Below are 26,701 nucleotides of genomic sequence, written 5' to 3'. Positions count from 1 at the left end.
TAACTTTCAGGGGAGAAATGCAGGATTGAATTGAAAAACAAAAGTTTTTAAAAGAATATTTTACTTAACAAACTAGGCTTAAACAAAATCAATAAAATAATAAAATAAAGGGTAGCAACTTTATCTATCGAAGCTGAAGGTTTTATAGGCAGAAACAAAACTATGTTATCAGATCAAATCCAAAGAAATAAAACCTTAAGAACACTTTTTTTTTTTTTTTTTTTTCTTTTTGCGGTGCGCGGGCCTCTCACTGGTGCGGCCTCTCCCGTTGTGGCGCACAGGCTCCGGACGCGCAGGCTCAGCAGCCATGGCTCACGGGCCCAGCCGCTCCACGGCACATGGGATCCTCCCGGACCAGGGCATGAACCCACGTCCCCTGCATCGGCAGACGGACTCTCAACCACTGTGCCACCAGGGAAACCCAAGAACACTTTTTGAAAGAGCATTTCCTGTACGAGATCTACTTCTCCACAGGCTGTAAAAAATTAACACGAGAAGATACTGCTGGCTTTGAAATCCCTGAAAAGAGCTGCAGTTATAGGAATGTTATAGTAGTGGCTGATTTTGTGAGTGTATGTTTACACGTACGTGGAAAATGTAGAGAGTTTGGAAAAAGACTTTAAGGTATTTGTCATCAGTGGAGGCTCTGGGATTGAGGAAGAGGAATCACACTGGCTTGACTGTGCTTATAGGATGATGCCCTACTCCAATCAACAAAAACTTTTTTTGTGTGTGTCTTTTATGCCATACAACTGTGCTAGATGCTAAGGTTGATGAAAAACAAAAACAAAAACCCCAAACCAATGAACAAAAACCCAAAGCCCTGTCTTCAAAAGAATACATGGCCCAGCTGAGTAGATTACACAGTCAGGCATGGAAAAATAGTTATCAACACAAGCTAGTTAGTAAGTGACAGGAGCCCAATGAGTAGCATGGGGGCAAAAGTCAGAGGCCAAATTGAGGTCTTCATGACAGAGGTGGGAAATGGAGGAGGGAGGCTTGTGACAGATGGGGAAGCCGTTGAGGACATGCCAGGAAGTGGCTTAGGACAAGGAGTAGAGTCAGACAAGCCTAAGAAGATCTGCTGGGTTCAGTAGGCAGATCAGTGTGACTAGGTTAGAAGGTTCTTGCAGGGATAGAGTGAAAAAAAGCCTGGAAAGGTCTCACATCAGACTGTGGGGCTGCAACTGCCAGGCTAAGCAGTCTGAATCTCCCTGTAGACAGTGGGGACTCATTGGAATCTTTTGAGGAAGAGATCACCAGAATGATAGTGGCATTTTAGAAAGATCATTCTGGTGACGGTGCAGGGCAGGAATTGGATTGGGAGAACCTGATGGCAGGGAAATCTGGAGAAGAGATTTCGTAGGAAGAGTCAATAGGGTTGATTGGTTGTAGGGGATGGTAAAAAAGAGGGAGACATCAAAATGATCTTCAGCCTTTGAATTGGCGTCTTCAGTAACAGAATATAAAACCACACAAATTTCCTGTGGAAATCTAGTTTTGGAAGGAAGACAATTATTTTAGACAGGGTGTGTATAGGGTTAGAGTGGGGCAAGTCAACTAAGAAGCACTGGAAATGTAAGCGTGGGTGTGGTAGGCTAAGGTGGTGAGAGCAGATATTGTCATTCATCTAAATGGTAAGTATGCCTGAAGCCCTGGCACTCACATTCTCTGGAGTTCCCTGGAAGGAAAACTGTAGAGAGAGAGGAGGAGAAAGCTGAAGACTAATATCAAAGCATCTCTGCCTTACAGGTCAGTGGAGAAAAATAGAGTCAAAGTAGGAGATGGAAAAATAATGGTCAGAGAGTTAGGAGAAGGACTGAGGCTGTCACAGAATCCAAGGGAAAGGTTTCATGTAAACTTTAATCAAATTCAAGGAAAAATGATGATAGAAACTAAGATCTCTGAACTGGGTGATCAGTATATCTTAAAGGTCTTTGCAGAGCAAGAGGGCTTAGAAGTGGACCCCAGGCCCTCACGAAAGGATAATCTAGCCTCGTGCCATCCACTGCATGATTGCATTGACTGGGAAGGTGCCCATTCAAATTGAGATACACTGTAATCATCAATTACATATCAGATTTTAAAGACAGTATGAAAAGAAATAATGTGAAAGATCTATTAATAGCATATAAAGACCAATTACACACTGAAATGATAAAATATTTGATATACTGGCTAAATAAAATATGCAATTAGAATTAATTTCACCTTAAAAATTTTTAAATATGGCTACTAGAAAGTGTACTCACACTATATTTCCCTTGGACATTGTTGATCTAGACCTTCGAAATGAAGCTCACTAATGTAGCACCGTGAAAAACACACTCTCGCAAACACTTTAACAGCTAAATGCATTTTTACCCTTTTTCTCAGTCCGAACTCTTTCAAAATGTGTTTTGCATTTTGTCAGTGTATTTCTGTATTTTGTGACTAGTGTATATTGTAGATATCCTTTTTTTTTTTTTATATGCGAAACAGGTTATCCCGTCTTACTGAACATTTGGCTCTTTTTTCCAACCAGCAGGTGATGCTACAGCTGATAGTCGCAGAACCTACACTCTAACCGATTATTTAAAAAATACTTTTAGAGTGAAGTTCTACACCTTGCGATGGATTTCAGGTAAGGATTTTTGGCGGAGAGGGGGCTGATTTTTATGGTTATTTTCATTCTGGTTAGGTTGTGGGGCACTTTTATGGCACTGAGAAAATATTCTTATTTTTTTTTAACCATATGGGAAAGTATTTTTTTCTACTTAAGGGTGGAAAGGGGGATAAGACAGAAAGAAACTTGAGTATTTCTTTGATATGTACTATAAAAAGTTAAATGTAAATTGAACCCTTTACAATAATGATGGAAAAATGAAGGCATACTAGTGTAATATTCATCAGTTCATGTTTTTCCAACTTAGAAATGCCTTTTTAGTACTTGTGTGAATTTGTCTTAAATTTTTATTGCATGGTTTTTTAGCTTATGAAGATGTTTAAAAGCAACTTGAAATACTGATCTGGCCGTTTTCTCTCTTTAGATCATGAATATCTCTACAAACAAGAAAATAATATCTTGCTATTCAATGCTGAATATGGAAACAGCTCCATGTTCTTGGAGAACAGTACACTTGTATGTTTAATCACATAATTAATTCATGCTTTAAGGGAATTCTGGGGATTTTCTTTTTCATAACCTTTCAAATCATGAGTACTATCATTTCTCATCCTGTTGGACTCTCTCTGCAGCATATGGCACAGTGGATCTTTCTCTTCTTCTTGGAATGCTCCCTGCCTTGGCTACTTTTTAGTCTCCTTTGACGATTCCTCCTCCTCTGCTCATACTCTTACGTGTAAGTGCTCCGCAGGGCCGTGTCTTCACTGCTACCCTCCCTCCTCACTTTGCATGCTCTCCTTCAGCGAATTCCATGCACTTCCACAGCACAGGTGCTTCTCAAATACATGCCTGTAATACTAACCTCCTCCCAAGATCTAGACCTCTGTTTCCAACAGTTTGCCGGTTCTGGCACATGGATGGCCTGCAGTCATTTTAAACTCAGTGTCCCAAGCTAAACTAGTTATTTCCCCTTCCCTCTCCTAGCAAACGGAAGGCATACTAGTCCTCTTCCTGAGTTCCCAATCTTGGTAAATAGCGCCCTCTTCAAAGTCACTTAAGCTAGAAACCTCAGAATCCTTGATTCCTCTGGCATTCCCCTTATTTAGCTACTCAACAAAACCTATCAGTCCTCCCTTGCAACGTCAAGTGTCTCTCGGATTTCCATTTCCACGGTATAGTCCTGGTTCGAAGCCTTGATTAATCTTGTGACAGTATTCTAACGAGTGTCCCTCTCTCCATTCTGTAAATCAGACCACGGCATTGCCCAAGTCCAGGGCTACTGTAACCCTTCCCCTCTCATCTCATCTCAGCCACTGGGTCACCAGAGCATCTTTGTAAAAGCCAGATAAGATTCTATCACATCCATGTGCAAAAAGTAGTTCAGGGCTTCCCTGGTGGCGCAGTGGTTGAGAGTCTGCCTGCCGATGCAGGGGACGCGGGTTCGTGCCCCGGTCCGGGAGGATCCCACATGCCGCGGAGCGGCTGGGCCCGTGAGCCATGGCCGCTGAGCCTGCACGTCCGGAGCCTGTGCTTTGCAACGGGAGACGCCACAATAGTGAGAGGCCCGCGTACCGCCAAAAAAAAAAAAAAAAAGTAGTTCATAGGTCTATTTCTTATATCTAGGCCTTGGCTATTTTTCTAATTTTATGTCTTCTCTTTGTCTGACACACCCTGTACTGTATTCAGGTTACAACTAACCTTTAGGCAGTCTCTAAATATGCATGCCCTTTCTGCATCTGGGTTTTTACTCCTGCTGTTTCCCCTCCTGAGGAAGTTCTCTCTCTGTTCCTGATCCCCACCCACATAGCCATCTCTCCTTCATTAAAATAAATCCTTCCCTCCCTGATTCTCTAACCCTGATCACCACCCACCTTGCCTCATGGTCATTTGTGTGAGGGAGTGTGCCCCTCTTCTAGACCGGAACCTCTCAGCTACCAGCCACAAGTCTAGAACCGTACCCTCTACACAGTAAGTACTCAATAACGGCAGTTAAATGGAATCGTTCAATTGTTCTTTTTTCTACTTGATTGACAGGATGAATTTGGATTTTCTATGAATGATTATTCAGTATCTCCTGATAGACAATATGTTCTCTTCGAACACAACTATGTGAAGGTAAAAGAAATGCTTTTTTACTGTGACATTTAAAGAATCCTATGAGTACGTTATTTTATAACTGATTTCAAGTCTGTGACTATTTAGGATTGATACCTAAGTAAAACAGTAGGCGCTAAAAACTCATTAATTCGGTATCAGAAGGAGAAATGGTCATTCTCATTCATAAAAGATAAGTCTAATGAATGTTTTAAAAGAAATTCATCTTCAGGGTTTTCAAATACTAAAAAGCTAAAGTAATATTATACATAGGTACTAAAAACATAAGTTAATAAAATACAACTTATAATTTAAAAGTATGTGTACATGTCTGACTTGTACATCCAGTAATAGAACCCTTTATTTCCTTTGTCTCAGTTCGACATATACTAAAACTCTCAAGTATTTGCTTTAAAAACAGTTAAACTTCTCATCCTCTAGAAGAGACTCTGCACGGTGACTCAGACCACCTCCCAGCCCCCAGGTCCCACCATATACAAACCGTTCCAAAGGGGCAGCCTCAGAACCGGTCACCAGTGCCCTGCAGGGAGCACTCAGCTTCCTCCAGTTGCCCAGCCCAACATCAAATTCTCACACACTGAGGAAAGGTTACAGCCTAATCACACATCCTTCTCATGTTTAGGGTGGCTGCCGATCGCCAGGGACTTTCACTGCAGCTTTTTGATTATTCATGGATTTGATAGCGGTTGTTGAGTATAGGAAGTTTTGAGACATACCGGAAAGATTAAAAACCTGTAGAGAGATTCTGCTTGAAAACAAAATACAAAGCTGGGAATCCCTACCTCTGCCTTTTTTCTCTAGAATAAATAGTAAATACTGAGTGACCTTATCCCACACACCTGTATTCAGGCCATGCCGACCATCCCGTACTCCGTTTCCCATTTTGGGATGGTAACTCCCGCTCGTAATATTTGCCCTGATTCATCGTGCTGGGCTCCATTTCCTGGACATGAAGCCTTGCTGACTATGTTCTGCTAAACCAATCCACCAGGAAGGAATCAGAAGCCTAAGCCAACTTTAACACATCTGTTCCCAGTTAATGAATTAGTGTTTGTTTAATTCAGTGGTTCTTATTGCTGTCTACGGATTAAAATCACTTAAGGAGCTTTTAAAAATTCCTAGTGTCCAGGTCCAATCCCCAGATCAATAAATTGAAGTCTCTGGGGTGAAGCTGTCATCAGTTTTCTTTTATTGTTTTTTTTTTTTTTAACACGTAGAGTATTTTAATGAGCAGCCAGGGTTGAGAACCACAGATTAACAATTTCCCAAGTTAAAGACAAACATATAAAGACTATGAGGTTAAGGTAGAAACAGCAAGGTAAATACCAGCTCAATTTGCTATTTAGCCAAGTTCAACAAGTGCCATATGGTGTGTACTAACGGATGTATTTCACTGGTAGACCTTAGATGGACAACCATCATTGGTAATTTGTATCTGTTGTATCACGGGAGTTTTCATGTGCGTTTAACTGCTTCTGCTGTTTTCATTCTGTCCCCTTCATCCTGCCACTCTGCCTTTCTGAACCCACCTCGCACCTCCCTCTCTGCACTCCCCAAGCTTGGCCAGTGCTTCCCACCCCTGCCTGCTCCTTAGGATCAATCACCTGGGGAAGTTTTTTTTTAAATACAGATGCCTAGGGGCTTCCCTGGTGGCGCAGCGGTTGAAAGTCCTCCTGCCGATGCAGGGGACACGGGTTCGTGCCCCGGTCCGGGAAGATCCCACATGCCGCGGAGCGGCTGGGCCCGTGAGCCATGGCCGCTGAGCCTGCGCGTCCGGAGCCTGTGTTCCGCAATGGGAGAGGCCACAACAGTGACAGGCCTGTGTACCGCAAAAAAATATAAATAAATAATAAAATACAGATGCCTACAGCCTACTGCACACCAACTAACTCAGCATAGCTATGGATGGGGTCCAGGCGTGGGTAGTTTTAAGGACTCCCAAGTGATTCAGTGATCCAAAGTTAAGAACCTTTAAGTGCAAAGCTCTTCATTTTTCTCAAGCATCACTTTCATTCCCATCTAAGGGCCAAAGCATTTGCTATTCCTTCATCCTGGCACCTTCTTCCCCTGCTCATCATATGCTCTCCCTTTTTAGTAATTCAGGTCCAGGCTTTGTTGATGCTACTCTGTCCCCCCAGCATTCACTCTCTATCACATTAGCTTACTTTCTTCATACGTTTTATTGCCGAGCATTAAATCAAAAGATTACTGAAATAGAGAACTCTATATTCTATTTTACTTCCCGGAGTATCCAGTAGAATTTTCTATACAGCGTAAATGTGTTGACTAATCAACTCTCAAGACACACATCAAGAACAAAGAAAAGTCTACTTTTATTCAATTTCCCTGGAGGTCTACTTCCAGTGCTCTTTAGATCCTACTGCATGGTTTCTCCATGACTGAGCTAGTGCATTCAGAAAGATCAATTCTTAATTTTAAGGTGTAGCTACAAAAAAAGGTAAGTGAGTCAGTGAACAAAACCAAATAATTTTTTAAAAATTAATTAATTAAAAAAAAGAAAACATAAATAAGTAAGTACCATACAGCATCTCTCTCCTCATCACTTAATGCTGTACCGATAATAATAGTTGCATCGTCTGTGACTTGTTGACAATGTCCAGGAGTCCTGCTAAATACTTCACGTTCATTCTCATGCTCCTGAGATTGTTTCTGTCACTATCCTCATCTTCCTAAAGAGAAAATTGAAGTCTAGAAAGAAACTTGCCTGATATTACATATTGGAGACTTGCCTTCGTCCATCTGGGTTGCTATAAACATCATAGACTGGGTGGCTTAACAACAGAAATTTATTTCTCAGAGTTCTGGAGGCTGAGAAGTCCAAGATCAAGGTGGCAGCAGATTCAGTATCTGTCAAGGTCTCACTTCCTGGATCATAGTTGACCGTCTTCTCCGTGTGTCCTCACATGGTCGAAGGGTCAAGAGATTTCTCTGGAGTCTCTTTTATAAGGAAACTAATCCCATTCATGAGAGCTTTCCCCCTCGTGACTTAGTCACTCCCCAGGGATCCCATCTCCAAAATACCATCACGTTGGGGGCTAGGATTTCAACATATGAATTGAGGGTAAGGGGGGAATACAAATATTCAGTCTAGAGCAAGACTTGAATCCAGGTTAGAAGACTCCAAAGTTTGTGCTCTTAAACATGATCTTTCCTATGTTCGTGCTTGAACCTCTTTCTGCTATGATGCTTTTTTTCCTTCTCTGTGTGGCAGTCCTCTGCCACTGAGACTCAGTCCAAGAGTCACCTTTTCCATAAGCCTCTCTCCCTCCCCAATTCCTAATTTATGATTCCTGCCTTTCCCCACCCACCTCCATTGCATGCTCTGTGATTCTTTTCTTGTAGTTTATGTCTCCATATCCCCCATTCAACTATGAGCTCCTCAAAAAGAGGGAGCCTGTCTTATCCAGTAATGCCTAATCAAGAGGATAGGTGCCAATGTTTATAGCCTAAATAGACTGATGAGTCTGTTTCAGAAGATTAAGTGAATATACAAACATCTTGGATTTCCCTTTACAACCCATGATAGATCTGTCACCCTGAAATGATCTCAAAACTTCTTAAATCTCTTAATATTTTTAGCCTGTACCACAACTTTTGGCTCTAGCGAGTATTATACTCAGAGGTTTTCCAGAAACAAGCATGGAGTGTGTCAGAATAATTCAGGATTCAAAGAAGAATGTATGACTTGCAAAGAAGAGGAGACAATAAATATTTGTTGACATGAGAGGACAGGAGGGTGATGAATGATAAGTGGGAAATATTTTTCAAGATGAGGGACCTGACAGGTCTTAGCTCTGCTAATACAGCTGGGGGTCTTGGGCTACCTATTGCATCTATTTCAGCCTCATAGGTAAACTTTGATTATTTTAGTTTGGTCTGTTTCTTGAATACATACTATGTGGCTTGTACTAGACCAGACTCCGGGTATTTAAAGATGAATAAGACACAATTTCTTATCTCTAGGAGTATGGTAGGGAAAACAGACATACAGACAAGTAGTTTTGAAAAAAAAAATCTTTAATTTATATATGTATCCACATATAAACATAATATTTCATAAATGCAAATCTGTGATCATATATTTAAAAAATCTTCAGTCTTATTTTTTTACCATTTTTTCTTGACTCCCTACTCCTCACCCCTCTGCCTTTACCCAGGTATCCCATGTTGAGAATCTATTGTATACCCCTCCATATTTTATATTTGTTTCTTTATTCATATAATTCTAGGAAGATAGAGATTCTTTTTAGTTATTGTTTATTTTATAAAAATAGAATCCTATTTTCCATACTTTTCTGTAAATTGCATTTCTCACTCAGTGGTACCATGTGGAACTTCTTCCAAGTCATCTGCTATGGCTCTAGCTCATTTATTTTTGAATTAATAGACTTTATTTTTTAGAGCAGCTTTAGGTTTACAGAAAATGAGTGGAAAGTACAGGGGGTTCCCATATACTTCCTCACCACCACCCCCCGCCTCACCTCCACCCCTGTTATTTTCCCTATTATTAACATTTTGCATTAGTGTAGTACATTTGTTACAATTGATGAGCCAATATTGACGCATTATTATTAACTAAAGTTCATAGTTTACATTAGGGTTCACTCTCTGTGTTGTACATTTTATGGGTTTTGACAAATGTAGAGTGTATCATGACTTTTATCTGTCATTATAGTGTAATGCAGAATATTTTCACTTTTCCTAAAAATCCCCTGCTCCACCTGTTCGTCCCTCCTTTCACCCGAACCCCTAGCAACCACTGATCTTTACTCTGTCTGTAATTTTGTCTTTTCCGGAATGTCATGTGGTTGGAATCATACAGTATGTTGCCTTTTCAGATTGGCTTCTCTCACTTGGCAATATGCATTTAAGTTTCCTCTATTTCTTTTCATGGCTTGGTAGGTCATTTCTTTTTATCACTGAATAATATTCCATAGTCTGCCTGGACCGTGGTTTGTTTATACATTCACCTGTTGAAGGACATCTTGGTTATGTCCAAGTTTTGGCAAACATGAATAAAGCTGCTGTAAACATTTGTGTGTAGGTTTTTCGTGTGGGTATAAGTTTTCAGCTCATTTGGATAAATGACAAGGAGTTTGCTGGTAAAATTATTTGAGCTGGGAGTTTTCTTTGTACAGAGCTTTTTTATGGATTCAGTTTTATATTAGATGTAAAACTATTCAGAATTCACTCTTTCGTCTCACTTTTGATAACTTGCTTTTAAAGGAATTTGTCCTTTTTTCTAACTTTTAAAATTTATAGGTAAAAAGCATTTAAAATAAGGTCTTATAATCTTTTAATGTCTGTAGAGCCCATTGTGGTATCCCACTTTTCATTTCTGGTATTATTCATTCATACTCTTTTTCTTACTCTATGTTAGTAATTTGATTAGTCTTTTCAAAGAACCAGTTTTTAGCTTTGTTGGATTTTTCTCTATTGTATTTTTTTCTATTTGATTACTGCTTTTACCTTTATTACTTCTTTTCTTCTAATTTCTTTGGATTTGGTTGCTTTTCATTTTTTAGATTCTTGAGGTGGTTATTTAAAATATTGATGGTATATGTGTTTCAATTTTAAAACATATTGCCAGGTGGCTTTCAAAAAATCTGTAACACTTTATATTTTCATGATCAGTGTAGGAAAGTAAACATCTCTCCCCATCACTACCAGCAATAGAATTAGAGTTCTTTAAGATATTTTGCCAATAAGGTGGTTGAAAAGGGAAATTTTGCATTTTCTTAAACAGCTGAACTTAACATTACTGTGGTAAGTGCTGAGAATAATGTTTGCCACAGGAAACGGCACCTCAGCCCACTGTGGTCCTGGGAAGTCTCCTTTGCAGAGGTGAGGCCAGAGAAAAGTTATAGGTAAAATCCAGAGGAGTTTGTACTAGACGATTTCTGAGATATTTTCTAATTCCAAAATTTTAAGAATCTAGATAGGGAATTATACAATGTTATACGGCTTTATCTCTCAGCTGGGCTCCTATAGCAAGTGGTCAAACTACCAAGAATCACAGAAGCCTGAAATGTTTGTTTTCTTTTGCAGCAATGGAGGCATTCCTACACAGCTTCGTATGACATTTATGACTTAAATAAAAGGTCAGCGACTTCCTCCCAAAATCTGTTATGCTTTTCTAGTATAACAATAATTTTAAAAGAAAAGAAATTCCACTGTGATTTATTCACTTGGAAATGTTTCTCTTTATCTTTTTCCAGGCAGCTAATTACAGAAGAGAGAATCCCAAACAACACACAGTGGGTCACATGGTCACCAGTGGGTCATAAATTGGTTAGTGAGTCTCTCCCCTTGTCAGAAAAATAATGGCTCAAATCGCTCATATGCAGAAGCTGCTAACCATGATACAGAGCAGATACTTAGGAAGCCAGTACATCACTATCAAACAGAGTTTTATTGCCTAAAATAATATTTTATTAGTCTAACAGAGTAAATACAATTCCTGAAAGTTTCTGAACTACTGTTAGGGAATTGTTTATTTACTGGGAAAATGTTCATTAAAGTCTTGAATTCTAATTCTGTTGCACTTTGGGTTTTGTTTTGTTTTGTTGAGGCATTCCTGCTTTCTGATAGTTCTGTGACTTTCTCTATGTTGTCACTATAGATATACCTTCATGTGCTATAGTCTTAGGAGAATGTCAGAAGTCCCGAAGAATCTAAACAGGAAGACAGACTGTTTATCTGTAGTTGACTTCACCCTCTGGGCATGCAGCCGCCCTACATCTACTCACCTTCCCTGGAGAGAAATGCATAGCACACATCATGCTATAGAAGTGGTCAGTCTTCCCAGGCTTCGCATACACTTTGGTATCCAAATAGCGTGGTTGTGAGCTGCTTCTTGTGCTTCTGTATCTATACTTACAGTTTAAGAATGTGAGAGGAGGGAGTAAATGACTCTTCCTCCTGATCAATGGAATAAGCTTAGGTAATCATTACACTTGCATACCAATATTTTTTGAGGATAAAATAATTGGTAAGTTTTTTAAAATCCAGAATAAAATATATTATGTATCAATATTTTTTTTCCAATCTTTCTAGGCGTACGTTTGGAAAAATGATATTTATGTCAAAAATGAACCAAATTTGCCAAGTCAGAGGGTCACATGGACTGGGAAAGAAGATGTAATCTATAATGGAATAACTGACTGGGTTTATGAAGGTAGAGACGTTAAAGCTTTTTCAAATCAGAAAATCTGTACGTTTTCAAAAACAGTTAAAATGGGGGGAAATTCAATGGCATTCAAAATAAGTTGCATTTTAAAAATGTCATGAAATCTCCTTTAGCACTCATAACACTAGGTATCTCATAGACCAAGAATCTCTTCACAGTGGCTACTGCTGCTACATCCTCACTGTCTCTTCAATGCTCCTATTGTCTTTGCTCTACTGCTACAAAAGGGCCTTTCTGTGTAGGTAGCTTTTCTGCTTTACTGGGGCATAAAAGCCTCCAGATTGATATCAGATGTTTCTTGAACCGGGCCTACCTAACCCAGAAGTTACTAAAGAAAACGAAATACTCCCAGAACATTCCAAAAGATGACAAACTATTGTCTGGAGATTGGGGAGTCAAGGGTAAGAAAATGCCTTTTTTTTATAGAGGATTTGTGTTCATTGGAACTTGAACAAATTAGCATTTCCTGTTTCTAAAGAAGAAAAAAATAATTAGAAAGACTTAGGAAAAACTGGGTTCAAAAAACAGAACTGAAAAAGTTAAAAAGAATGATTCTCTCTTTAAGGATAAAGAGTTTTAGAAAATATTAGGAAAACATTATTCATGTCTGTAGTTGCCAAGGTAAAAAGCATTTTGAGGCTATTCCAAACCCTTCATAAGATTGTCTCATGCTTATTAAAGACTCATCCTTATTTTATCCTGTTATTTCTTCTTCATACTTATTTAAAAAAGGTTTTTCTTCATGACAATTTCGGTTCTTACTAGTTCAAATCGAGTTCAGTTAAGTGGATAACATTATAAGAACAGGAAACACTTTAAAAGAAAGATAAATTCCCATGGCCCAGAAACAAGTGTTTGATGAAAACTTACAATGAAATTTACTATCACTTGTCACTTAGATATTGAAAAACATCTTTAACACTTGTTGGACAGCACAGCACAACCTCCAGGATCCCCAACGTGAGCTAGATAAAGCCTCTTCCCAAAGCTGTGACTGACCCTTCCTTGGAACAGCTGGGCAGCTCTAAGATAAAAACACTCCGACACTAAGGTTCTTTCTAAGGTAGATAATAGCTGGAGGGATCTCATTTTGCCTGTTCATGACTAAGCCATTCACAAGCAGAAGAATGGCTTCACAGTTCCAATGTGGGCCTGTCTCTAAAAACGGGACTTTAGTCCCTACAGGGAAATTCCTACAATTGGTTTTGTACATTTACAAATGCTCCATACTTAGAAAAGGGCACACCTGCTTCTCCATATATGGGGTCACCTTCCTATTGGAGCCACCCTCTCCACTGTAGCCATGAAGACCTGTTGGGATCAGAAGAGAGTACATTGTGAGAATCTGTAGGTTCATAAGTAAATGGACAAACAAAGCTGCAAGGTCTAAACAGGGCCACATGCCACACTGAGGAGGGACACTCACAGAGGAGCCTATATTCTGGGACTTGGGCTGCCACCCCACCCTGGGTCCCCAAGTAGCTTTCTCTCTCAAGTTTTCTGTTTTCACTTTATTTTATGATTTTCTAATTGATTATTATTTTACTTTAGTTAATAAGTGTTTTCTTTTTCCAAAAAAAAAGGATAATACTTTATCTCCTAGGATGAAGTTAATTACGTTACAGTCACTTTTGAGTATGAATGTAGTTTACCTAACCCAGAGCTGAAAATGCGAATTTTGGTGAGATGAGAGGGGATAGAGAAGGAAATAATTTAGGGAGATGGAGCATTCCTTACCCCCCTGAGGCAGTAGTGTTGACAGTGGCAGGGGTGGGGGTGGGGGTTGTGATTAATTCAGTGCAATTCACATTGAGTGCCAACCACCTACAAGGTGCTGTGCCAGGTGCTGGGGACACAGAGACAAATGCTACCCAACTGTTGCTCTCAGGGAATTCATCCCAGAGAGAGACAAAGAAGCCAACAAAAACTGTCATGGAGTGAATTAAGTATCCTATTAGAGGGAGGAAACTAGGTCCCAGGGGTACCTAAGGAAATTCAGAGTGAGTGGCAGGATGGGAGTTATCACAGAATGGTGGTGGGAGTGCCATAGACACCCATCGTGTTCATAGCCAACTTCAGGAAGGGCTGGATATCTTTTCCTTCTTTCTTTGTTCTTCTTTCTCCTTACCCATGATCCCTTCATTCTTAGGACTTTGAGTTTGACCAGTGTAGTTTTATAATAATGGTTTTGACACATCATTGATATGGAAAAATGTGGTCGGTATTCTAGTAAGGCAGAAAGAGAAAGACAGATACCATATGCTATCACTTATATGTGAAATCTAAAATATGACACAAATGAACTTAGCTTTGAAACATAAACAGACTCACAGACATAGAGAACAGACTTGTGGTCACCAAGGTTGGGGGGTGGGGGAGGGATGGATTGGGAGTTTGGGGTTAGCAGATACAAACTATTATAAATAGAATGGATAAACAACAAGGTCTTACTGTATAGCACAGGGAATTATATTCAATCTCCTGTGATAAACCATAATGGAAAAGAAAAATAAATAAGTAAATAGATAGATAGATAAAGTGTTCAGTATTCTAAATAACTACTAATCCAAAACATAGACTCCTACCTGCCACCTGTACTTACAAGTGATTTTACAAAGCATTACCTTGCTGTCATTGTATTCATTTTATGTAATTGCATCTTGATCTTAGATTAGAACCAATGGGTAGAAGCTATAAGGAATGAGACATGAACTCAGTATATGAAGAAGTTCTTAGTGAGAAACCTCCTTGGCTTAGAATCACAAGGCCTGCCTTCTTGTCTCTGTCAATTCACTCTATCTCTCTAAACCTTAGTTGTCCTCTCTGTAAAATAGCCTATGAATAGACTCACCCAGGGTTCAATTAGATAAGTGTTTTGTAAATTCTAAATTGCTGCATAAATGTAACTCAGTGATATACGTATAAAGCAGTCAAAGGGGGAGCAGGCTGCCTGATGAAGTAGAAGGTTTTCTGTTACTAGAAGTGCTGAAATAGGCAGGAAGGAACAGTAGAAGATGGACTCCAACCAGACAAATCCGGATTCATTCTTGATTTTAGCAACTATTGGTCATGTGCTCCTGAGTGAATTGCTTACTCTGTTTAAGCCTGCCTGCCCCTTTGCTCATCTGCACAAGGAGTTACTGTGAAGATTAACCGAGATAATAGATGTCAGTTACTTATCAGTGTATGGTCAGCAGGCATTAAATCGCAGCTGCTCATCATTATAATTATTATATTTTATTATTGTTGTTATTTTTATTACTGTTACTCCTACTGCCATTACCATTGTCATAACTGAAAGCAAGCATTTGGAAGAAACTTGTCAAGAAGCCATAAGAATCAGAAAAGTGATTGGATAAATGATTTCCTAACTCTAATATTCACGTTTTTATGCTTTTGCTTTTACCTTTCCTCTCGCAGCACAGCATGAAATGTGTGGATTAACTCTGTGTAAGGGATTAGGAGGCTCCATCAAGTCTACTTGAATCCTCTATTCCCAGTTGGTGAAAGAGGTTTTGGCATTTTAAGAGGCAGAGATGGGAAGTCCCGTGAATAGACTCCATAATAAACATAGGAAGGAGCTACCTTTGCCAGAAATTGGGAACAAGTGCAACATTGTTCAAGAAAGAAAAACCTTTCTTTTCCTTTTGCTTCCATCTTACCGTCTTCCCTCACCCATCAGCTGATAGACCAGAGGAGGGTGTTAATCCAAGGGAGTCTTCAGTTTCTAGACTAGGCAAAGGAGATGTTTCTTGGTAGGGGTCTCATGGAGCTCCCTTCCATTCAAAATCCATCATTCTCAAGGCTTTTGTGCCAAGAGTAGTAAATTCTGGGCACCATATTGGTTTGAGAGCCTGGAGCCACCCACCACCCACCAGTACCCTGCGGGCTCAGTACAAACTGAGCCCACTTGGGGAGCGTATGCTGGCATGGTGACTGTTTGAAAAATTAGAAAGGAGAATCAGCCCCTTGTGTGAAATTTACTTTTAGTATGTTTTGTGGCATAAATTTAGAGGATTATAAGATAAGGAAAAAAATGTAGAGTTTATATTAAATATTGTGTGCTAAGATATTCAAAAATGGTCCAACGGGTTACTTATTTTTACAATCCAGCTCTATCCTTGAGGATTTTATTTTTATTCGTTTGTATTACTCTGATTTTGGAAGCCCAGCAAATGCAAAGTGGTTCATTAGTTGAACTCTACTGTAATTACTAAAGCTAATGAGAACAATATTTTGAATGCCAAAGCCAATTTATCAGCTACTTCTTGTAACAGAACAATTTCTGTCTTTTTTCAGAGGAAGTCTTCAGTACTTACTCCGCTCTGTGGTGGTCTCCAAACGGCACTTTTTTAGCATATGCCCAATTTAACGATACAGAAGTCCCACTGATTGAATACTCCTTCTACTCTGATGAGTCACTGCAGTACCCAAAGACCATGCAGATTCCTTATCCAAAGGTCTGTGCTCCGTTTACATAGTGGTTCCGTGATTTGATGGGAAGAGAATGGTTTCATTTAATCCTTTCCTGCTAATGAAAATATTGTCAGTCTCTCTTCAACAGCTTGTGTGATTACTCTTGCTGAAGTCAACAGCATGTGGCAATTTTAAAGTATTTTTATTATCCCAGGAAAGAGTGTGATTTAAGGTTTTGTAATTTCTCCAAAAACTTTGAAGAATGACAAGCCGAAAAAGATGGGGAAAATGCTTTTGAAAGAAGTAGGGGGAATGAAAATGTTTGAAAGGAGGAAAAGAGAGGCTGTGATTGAATGACAAGCTCATCTCATTTGTAGACGTTGGATTGTGCCCTAGATAAAGTTGAAGAGTGGGGTTATATACCAGGTTGTATTACTAACGGATACATGACGCGTTTTAGTAGTTCTATTATAGATTTGGCACTAATGTAAATTTCACCCGTCCTACATTTGGAATAATAGTGTCATGTCTTCGTTTTCAAGACTGTTTCCCCCTCTGGGATGCATGTTTATGAACACTGAAGAGCCTTATTAAGCAGTATAAGCCAAGGAAAAGGGAGGTTTAGGAGGGAACCAGGATTCTTCACTTCACTAGTGTCATAATAACAATGGCCACAGTATCATCTATAGGAAAATCTAATAGCAAAGTGTTTTTGCTGTAAGCAATTTGGGAGAAGGGATTTTTATTTTTACCGACTCCCTCAATTTGCTTTATGAAGAGCTGCCATTTTAGGGAGACAGAGGAAGTTAAAAGAAAAAAATCAGAGACTAAATATGGAGATGTATTTTCAGTGGAATGTTATTTTTTGAAGAGTGCAACTGGCAAAGAAATACCATAGAGTGTTCTCACTAAAAATATCATATTATTTCTAACTAATTTGTCAATTGAAAATCTATGTGTATATATAAAACGATTTTATAGATTTCTGTCATAATATTGATTGTAAAACTCCAAAGTACTGAACCTGAATTTGGAGTGGAAGTGAAGGCTTCCTAATTAGCATTTTGGCTCTTGGCTCAGGTAAACTAATTTTCCTGGGGGATTGTGTCTTTGCCTGAACCCAGGGTATTCTTCCTAGTGGTCAGCCATCAGTCTTCTTGTCTTCAGGAGTCAGGGTATATTTACAAATTAAAAGAATTGATTTTAACAAGTTTATCCTTTTTTGCTCAAAGTGCATAAATTATGAGCATTCATTACTTAAACGGGAGTCATATATATATTTCTGCCTGAACATGAGAAGGTTGCATTTCATGACTCTCCCTTATGTTCATTTTATCTGTATTAAATTGTTTGAAAGTGTCTGATTGTTTATAATTTTATGGCCATAATGCAGACATTTTTGTACAGCTCTAAACTTGTGTGATGTTGTTATGTATATATCTTTTGTCAATACCAATTCTGTGATTGTTTTTTTCCTAGGCAGGAGCTGTGAACCCAACTGTAAATTTCTTTGTTGTAAATACCAACACTCTCAGCCCAGACATCAATGCAACTTCCCAACAAATCATTCCTCCTGCTTCTGTGTTAATAGGGTAAGACTCTTGACCCGAATGCTTGTGTTGTAAACAGTTCCACAGCTCCCAGGGAGAACACTTTCAAAATGAATGGCAGAATCAATGGCAGTATCTCATGGTGTCACCTGGCCCTGCCCGTCATTCATTCTTCCATTCAACCACTCTGTTGGGCTGCACTTGCCCAGCTTTAAGACCAAAGAAAGAACCCAGAGTCAGCAACAAAGACATCAGTGGTTTAATGCGTGCGGGAGCTTACACATCTGAAGCAAGGTCCTGGAGCGACACCGCACAGCGTGCTGCTGTGGACAGTGGGCAGGACAAGGCAGCAGGCTTCGCTCCCAGGGGGAAGAGGAGATTGCCAGTTACAGGGAGGATTACATCAGGTTGGCTCATTATTTACCAAGGAAACCAGCGGAGAGGCACGCCCCTCACCTCCCCTTTGTTAAGAATAGTCACTGGCTGGAGCCTGGGGCAAGTATGTAGGAAGGTTACTCAGGGGAGCAGGGGATGTACAGAGAGCAAGAGAACAGCCATCTTGGGGGGCCTGACCATAAACACTCTGCTGAGTTCCAACTTCATGCCTTCATGCCGGGCATGGTTCCAGGGGTGAGGTTGCAGAATGAATAGAGCAGCCAGAGCCTCTGGTGTCATGGAGCCTCCACTCAAGTAGGGGAGGCAGACAACCACCAGGTAAACAAAGTTACGTGAGATGTTGTGAAGACGATCAAAGGAGGGCCGCCGTGATGCTGATGGTTGGGGGGAGGCCAGGGAAAGTCTCTCTAATAAGAGGCCTGTGAGCAGTGATGTGAAGGAAGAGGGGAAGATCTAGCCACATGGAGAGCTGGGGGAGCAGTATCCGGGCAGAGGAAGAGCGGGTGCAAAGCCCCTGCAGAGGGAGCGTGCTTGGTGCAGTGGAGGCCCTGCGAGGAGGCCACAGCGTCTGGAGCATCTGAGTGGAGAGGGGAGTGATGGGAGGAAGGTCAGATCACACGGGGCTTTGCGGGGCCTGGTAAGACCTAGAGTAATTCAGGGAAACCGTGGACTAATTTTAGGCACCCCCGCGACACCGATGTACCTCCAGACGTCATTTGCTTGCATGATCCTTGGTGGTTTGAAACTCTCAGCCCCTCCTTTATCTTCCTGTAAACACCAAGCTGCATGAAACTTTTGGCCATCAGGTTGCTCTCTCTTCTTTTCCATTACTTGTGTTGGTTTTATCATTGCTTCTAAATAATGACTAGCCTCTATTGAGCTCGCTCTGTGTGCCAGACACAGGGCATCACGTGCTTTATCTTATTAGCCTTTAAGTAACTCTTTCCAGCAACTATTATTATATGGCTCTTTTACAGATAAGAAAATGAGGCCTAGAGGTTAAGAAAATGACCCAGTAGGGGGCTGTATTCAAATCTTTCTGACTTGAAAGAAGGAGCTTGTAAGCACTCTTCTTCGAGGTGCCTCTCTCTCCCTCTGTGTGAATTCAGCTGGTGCCCTCAGATGCCTGAAGCTATCATCAGAGCCATATGGAAGCATTTTCCTTCTCAGGGTTGCATTTACTACATCAGGCATGCTGGAGGCTTTGCTCTGTGGTTATTAATTCATTTACTTTCTCAGAAGTATCTATATTAACCTGTTTATTCCTAGGGAAAATTAATTATCAGTCAACTAAAAAGTATTTCTTTAGGTTCTAAAATCTGCTCTTTGGTCCCGTCCAGCCATCTCTTCCATCAACATTGATTAAGCACCCGCTATTTACACTCATAGATGTCCTGTAGGGCTGAGTCTCCCTTCTGGCACTTATGATGGGGTGGGGGATATAAAACATGTCAATAAATGACTCCCAAAGCGCCTATGACAGAGGCATAAAAAGAAGGCTGGAGGCATTCTGAGGAGGGGGAGATGGGTTTTCCGTGACCCCCGGGATCAAAGAAAACATCCTGGAGGATGAGTGAATTGGACAGGGCACGGTGGGGCGGGTGGGGGGGGAGGACTGCAGTGGAAGGATCACCGAGTGTGCACAAGCTCGGGGCTGCCCAGGGAAGAGAAGCAAGCTCTGCGTGCCCTCTTGGTATACGCCCAACATCTGTCCGAAGGGAGGATGAGCCGTGAGCTCCCACGCTGAAAGATTTTAGATCTGGAAGGGGCTTTGGACCTTACAAATGTTTTTAAGGAGCGAGAAACCTTTGTGCAAGTGAGATACAACAGAGGTGGGGTGCCAGTAAGCCAATGGCAGATGGCTGCTCAGGTTCTAGGCCCAGCCCCTGTGCCTTCTCCTTCCCCCAGGCGTCTCACAATCGACAGAACCTACCGGGGTTCCAGAGCACACTGAGAACACCTCTGTGAGACACAGACGAGAGATCTGAGGCTCAGAGAAGTAGACCCATTTGCTTAAGATCACACAGCAACTTAGCATGGGAGCTTGGGAATAGGACAGAGGCCCACACTTGCTGGGCCAGAGTAATAGAATAGTCTAATTAAAGTGTATTGGGTGCTTCCTATGTTGGGGACTGTGCCTGGTGCTCTGCTCACGTTGTCTCATTTATTACCCACATGCTGCCTATGGTGTCATTTTCACGGCCATTTCACAGAGGAAGAGATGGCATCTTTCCCACTTAGAAATCACTTTCCAAGGCACAGTTGTGAATTTCGGAGCTCAGGAAACTTAAGCAGTTTAAGGACTTATTTTTTCCCCTATATGAATGAATCCTTAAGTCTTTGTTCTTTGCAGTTCTTTACGCCACACTCATGGTGAGGGTTGCCTTACTCACTGTGGGTATTTTCTGGGGAACGTATTTCACCAAAGAAGCATTTCTGGAAATGCTACAGGAATGTGCTGTGTATGAAACTGCAAACCCAGCTCTGGTCTCTGTTAGCACCAGTACAGCTGCAGCTTTGCTAAAACCAGGCCTGAGGGCCCCTCTGGAGAAAAATGTTCCCGTACACGGTGGTGCTTCATTTTCTAGCCTCATGCAGAGATCAGCAGGGCCAAGTTAATGCGGGCAAGTTATGCCTCTTCAGCTGCCCAGCACCTTCAGCTCTGTCCCGTAGTAATTCACTCGCTCCTGGAGCCAGGCCCTCCTCTGCCCGCGCACCCATCACTGATTTTCTCCTTAGGCCTCATCCTTTCATCACAGAGCATCCAGCAGCTGAAATCCTACAGGAAGATGAGGCTCTCCCCACACATGCACATGTTTTCCAAGGGTTGTTTTAGGAAAGTGAACTCCAAATAGCCTTCTTCTTTTCAAAGGGGCCTAGTGGAAAGGGGCAGGTGAGGTGGGAAGAAAACCCTTTAACATGATTAGTGGGTCTCCTGGTACTAAATAACTTTATCTACTAAGAGCCAAGAATTATGCTTTGGGTTCAGCAATCAGCCATATAAAAGTAACTTTTCCCCATTTGAAAACATTGAGCGATGGAATTTGGGAAGTCTGCCAGGAAACTCACATGCATCTGGCATCTTCCCTGCCCATTTCTAGATCAAAGGTTCATGAACCTGTATCCTCCACTACCTTTGTCACTCTCCACAGCCCGAGGTGTACTCTGCACCCTGTGAGGGCTCCATAAAGGCGGTTCACCAGTGGAGCGGGATCTAAATTTTGAATTCTTATATAAACACGCTCCTCTTCAATCAGTTTCTCTTTACGATTTGGAATTGAGGGGAGACAGAATGAGAGGGCATAACCCAGCCTGGAGCTGCAATCACACCAGGTCAGGATGTCAGTGAGTCATGAAAAAGATATAAGGAAACCAAGGGCTTAATTGTAGTTTTTACTGGAAGTTTTAAGTCCCCACTTAAGACCAGAAAAATCCAACAAGCAGGATCATCAAGTATACTTTCCACAACATGCCAATTTTATTCTGTAAAAACAGAGAGGCACATACCAAATAGACTGGTTAGAGTGGTTGGGGGAGGGGTGGAAGAGGAACCAGGGACCGTACGAGGCAGCCTGGCCTTCCCTTGAGCCACTGACTGCCTTTCCCAGGTTAGACACAGCGATTCAACAAGCTCTTCTAACTTCTGGAACAGGATTAGTCCAAGAGGAATACGATTGATTTTAATACTAAAGCAATGAAGTAATTTCTCTGCATAAGGAGAGTTCACACCATGTGGAGTCTACTCTGGGCCAGGAACTCATCTAAGTGCTGACATAAAGCTCATGATCACCTTATGCGGGAAGAATGTTAGAGTTCGTGTTTTGCAGACAAGTAAACAGAAGTGTAGAGAGGTTAGGTGACTCGTTCAAGGTCACACACTGGGCAGGGTTGGAATCAGGATTCAGAATAAGCAGTTGGCTTCAGATTTCCTCCTCCCAGTCGTTCCCTCTGTAGAACCTCCACCCATCCCTCTGCTAAACATTGCTGGTTAGCTTCACCCTCTTAATTCTTTTCAGGATAAAGCTCCTCACTCTATGAAATCTATTTATTCCTCGAGAGTGCATATAGACGGAATAACTGAATTTTATAAAGCAAATCATATTTGAATGCGCTGGGAGAGACTTGTGCTTGAGAGTCATATGACACAGGGTATCCCTTTGTAAACTGGCTGCTGCCTTGCAAAGAGTAGGCATGTAATAAAGGCCTGTTGTGTGATATTAATTCCCCTAATTTGTGTAAATGTTCCTTTGGGTATATTAAAGACACTTAAAATAAGGTACCTATTACTACCTGGAAAGAAAACCACTACTAAGAGCAACTGCATACGGTGGAGTGATTAATTCAATGAACCACCCAGGGAAGAGGGCATCCTGCCGACGCCGGCCGCAGACTCCATGCTACCCTTTTTCCCCCTAGAGACAGGTACATAAAACAATAAGAACTACTGGTATAGAACAGGGCTTAGCATCCCTGGGCCTGCCGGCCAAATCCTGCCCCCACCTATTTTTAGATGGTCCCCCAGGTAAGAACAGTTTTGACCTTTGTGCATGGTTGGGAAGAAGAATCATCAGAAGAATAATACTGCACGACAGGTGAAATTTACATGAACTTCAAATCTCAGCATCTCGTCGGCACGCAGTCACACTCATACGTTACGCACTGTCTCTGGCTGCTTTGGTGCTGCCAAGGCAGAGTCTAGTAGCTGCGACAGAGAGCATGTAGCCCGCAAGGCTGGAACTATTTACTGGCTGGCCCTCTTCTGAAAAATTGTTCTGACCCCAGGTCTAGAGAGTTCATTTCAAAACCTTTTGTTTTCTATCTTGCGTTTCATTCTTCCATTCCCTCTGCAAGTATTTATCCCCTACCCCCCGGGATGACTGGTTTGCCTTTCCATTTTCTCACTTAACGCCTCTGCCTTGGGCTCAGTATCGGGCAGTTAGACTAGATGAGGCGCCCTTGCTCCTGGGCCGGTGAAGCAGCGTTCACCCTCTCAGACTCCGCAGCCTGGCGGTTCGTGAAAAACACCATGGGACCCGTGATAGCGGTGTAGAAGGAGGGGGTCTTCAAGAAAGTCTCACGGGCGGGGGATATTTGAGTAAATCCTGAAGAAGTTAAAGCATGACAGTCATTTCAGACCGAAGGGCAGGTTGACAAAGGGAGGCATGTGGAAAACCTCATAGGGTGTTCAGGGGACACCAGTCGTGCAGACTGGACAGTGTACAGTTCTTAATAAGCAAGAGAAAGGACTGAAATGGAGAGGAGTCCCTGTTTGTGTGAAGGTGGTGCTTTGCTGCTCGGTGAGGGGTTTTGGTCTTCTTTCAGTGCCTGCCACCTGTAGCGGAGACAGCCTGGAGGCCCGGGTACCCCTGGGCGTATTAACACAGTAACTGTCCTGCCCCGCAAAGGGAGATAGTGAAGTGGTGAGGGGCTTAAAGTGCTTTATCCAGCACCTGATCCATCCTAAGCGCTCAACAAATATTTGTTGTTTGATTTAGTGTCTGTGAAGGGAGTGGGGACAGGAAGGGATCTGTGAATTCTGAGGAAGGACAGAGCTACTTAGGTCCCGAGGATGGGACAGGACTTCCCCTTCTGTTCAGTGCTACATTCCACAGAATTTTCGTGAGCACCTGCTTTGTGCCAGGTAGTCTGCTAGGCCCTGGAGATACCCTGTGAACCAGACAGCTGTGGCCCAGCCTCAGAGAGTTTGCAGTCAAGAAGGAGAGTGTTGACAAGAGGAGGGGTGGGCACAGCCCATGAATGAAAGAGCGAAGGAGCATGTTAGGGTGAATGGATAGGGTCAGATGGGAAGGGGTGGAACGAAAAATTTCCTTTGGAATTCTTCTGACCAAAGGGAGCAAGGTTTTGATCACACACTGGACAGGAATGATTTAAGAAGAGTCATACAAAAATCGCACTAGGGTGTGGGGAGCAAATAAAATAAAATAAATTATCCAGAGCAAATATTTAGGGAGGCTAGCAGAAAGGTAAATTAGGAATTCCATGCATCTCACTCATCTCTCAAAATGCAGTTCCAAACACTGTTAAAGGTTTTTGTTGGAGGAGGCTGTACTGCTCGAGATATCTCTATTTATATAAATTTATGTTAAAATACCAAAAGTTTCCTTAATTTCTTCACACGATTTATATTTTGACACTTGAGAAAAGATTTGTAGGATATAATTATTTGGTTTTCAAACTTTGCAGAGATGTGAGTCCATTTTTTCCCCTTTGAAAATGCAGTTGAGAAAAGGGTCAACTGTAGTTTCTCCCTAGTAGGAAGAATGTTTTAGAGAAAAGAATAAAATCTCAACCAGTGTCCCTGGATTCCCTGTCATGGTCCCTTTAGACAGCAGAAAAGAGATGGGAAAATATCACCCTTGACACCCTGGCACCACCAAAGGCCAGTTGTGGACTTGCAAAGCCATGGTGAGGCATGGTGTGAGGCATGAGCCATGGTGTGAGGCATGTATGTTACACCTCTGTGGGATGTTAGCTGTTGCTCTTCCTGTCAGATATATTTGCATTTCCATTCAAAATTAAATTACACTTTAAGCTTTAAGAAAGGGTAAAATACTATGGTGTTAAATGGCTTCAACAACTATTTAAAATTGTATTCCTATTAAGATGGATTTCATTGAGCAGAATGTCTATTTGTACCAAGGTCTGGAAATAGTTATTCTCCTTCTCCCCTTCCTCCCTTTCCTCCTTGCCTCCCCTCCCTCCATCCCTCCATCCTTCCTTCCCTCCCTTCTTTCAGGGATTACTACTTGTGTGATGTGACATGGGTAACCGAAGAAAGGATTTCTGTGCAGTGGATCCGGAGGATTCAGAACTATTCAGTGATGGATATCTGTGACTACAATGAGACCACCGGAAGATGGATTTCCTCAGCGGTAAAGTTGAATCAGGATGTTCTGTTTCCAAAGCTACATGTGATCTGAGGGCTGTAGGAAAACAGGGAGAGTGTTATCAGGAAATACAGCTTGAATTTCTATTCTTTCTCTGTGTCTGACCCTGAGGCAGTGAGTAAATCTTGAGTGACTTTTAGATAACTTGATATTACCCGGTGGTACGTCTAGTTCATCTGCTCTCACTAGTCATGCTGTTTTAGTTATGGAGACTATCACTTGGGAAAAGGGTGGTGGTGATTGGAAAGCCAGAAAATAGAATTTGATGTCAAAATTCACAAAGTCCGAGAAAGCCAGGGGCTGCAAGGTCAAGGAAGCGTGTTTCAGGAAATGGGGAGTGACTCGCTGAGTATACGTGAAGCAAAACAAATATCTAGAGGCCACAAATCTATTACCACACTGTGACTATCTTTCAGCAGTAAACAGCTTTAGAAAGTAAATAGATAACTTCCAGGCTGAGAGGGTGGCAACCTTAGGGCAAAAGCAAGTGTTAATCCAACCTTGAAGTGCTGGGGGCGTTTCCAGCCCAGAGACCTCAAGGTATAGGTCGTGGACCAAAATTAAAGCCCCATTGGGACCAACAGCCTCAGGAGGGGTAGAGCCTGGGGGAGGCTTGCTGGCATATGGCAAGGACAGCTCTACAAGCCCTTTTCTGGTAATGGGCTCTGTGGCCACACGCCTCTTCTCCCTGCTCCACCCCGGTTGGGCACACGGCAGATTCTTGCCTCAGAAATCCTTCCCTCCGCCGCCTGCCCCTGTATCTTGATGCACTCATTCATTACTTATATAGCAATCATCGAATACCTATTTTGTTCCAAGTTCTGTGCATAGCTCTGGAGGGGAAAAAAAAAAAAATTAGGCAGCATGCCTGTCCCTAAAATGTTTATTTTCTAGTAGGGAAGACTGTTATGAAAATCAATAATAATAGTTACCATTTCTTGAACACTCACAATAGCCAGACACTGTGGAGATAGGCTCAGTAGGGTCAAGGAGCTTGCTTAGCTCACAGCGACAGCCAGAATCCAAAGTAAAACACCAAGCTCTTTGCTTCCTGCCAATTAAATCACCTCAATAGCACCATAATGGGCTCTAAAAGTGTATAAGCAAGGTGCAAAGGAAATGTAGGGCAAAGGAAGATAATCAACCTGCCTGGGGGAGGCAGACGGGGATGGGAGATGACATGGAGGAGACTAGAGCAGCCTGGGGTAAGTTGTCATATTCGGGGCAGCATGAAGGCAAGTGGACCCTATGAGCAGAGGCTGTGCAAAGGCATCTGGGGTGAAGAGCTTGGAGCCTGCAGGGTCTGGGGGTACACAGGACTAGGGGTTGAGGCGGAGGCACGATGATGAGAGCTGAGGTTCAGGCACCATTCTGAGGAGTTTGACCTTACCTTGTAAGACACTCAGAGCTATTTCAAGGTTTTAAGTAGGAAAGAAATATAATGAGATAGAACTATCTGTTGCCTGATGAGGTCAGCTGTGGGTTGAGCAGGGTGGAGGGC

General features: G+C 41.8%; 1 protein-coding gene across 5 annotated transcripts in view; it reads left to right on the top strand.

Annotated features, from left to right (window-relative positions):
- The window catches only part of DPP4 (dipeptidyl peptidase 4), a 77,052-nt gene that overhangs the window by 19,193 nt on the left and 31,158 nt on the right, over positions 1 to 26,701 (top strand). For 3 of the 5 annotated variants that reach the window (XM_082841788.1, XM_082841786.1, XM_082841790.1), the window contains 9 exons: positions 2,525 to 2,623; positions 3,030 to 3,121; positions 4,640 to 4,720; positions 10,790 to 10,842; positions 10,960 to 11,032; positions 11,798 to 11,918; positions 16,230 to 16,390; positions 17,826 to 17,938; positions 25,050 to 25,185. In XM_082841788.1, coding sequence (XP_082697914.1) covers positions 3,098 to 3,121; positions 4,640 to 4,720; positions 10,790 to 10,842; positions 10,960 to 11,032; positions 11,798 to 11,918; positions 16,230 to 16,390; positions 17,826 to 17,938; positions 25,050 to 25,185 — 762 coding nt within the window. In that variant the 5' untranslated portion in view covers positions 2,525 to 2,623; positions 3,030 to 3,097. The remainder of the gene's footprint in view (positions 1 to 2,524; positions 2,624 to 3,029; positions 3,122 to 4,639; positions 4,721 to 10,789; positions 10,843 to 10,959; positions 11,033 to 11,797; positions 11,919 to 16,229; positions 16,391 to 17,825; positions 17,939 to 25,049; positions 25,186 to 26,701) is intronic. The other 2 variants (XM_082841787.1, XM_082841789.1) reach the window with 1 other exon arrangement.

This window comes from Leucopleurus acutus, assembly GCF_964270905.1.
Source record: "Leucopleurus acutus genome assembly, chromosome: 6".
NCBI lineage: Eukaryota > Metazoa > Chordata > Mammalia > Artiodactyla > Delphinidae > Leucopleurus > Leucopleurus acutus.
The sequence above is the reverse complement of the archived record's forward strand: the minus strand, read 5'-3'. Positions and strand labels throughout refer to the sequence as shown.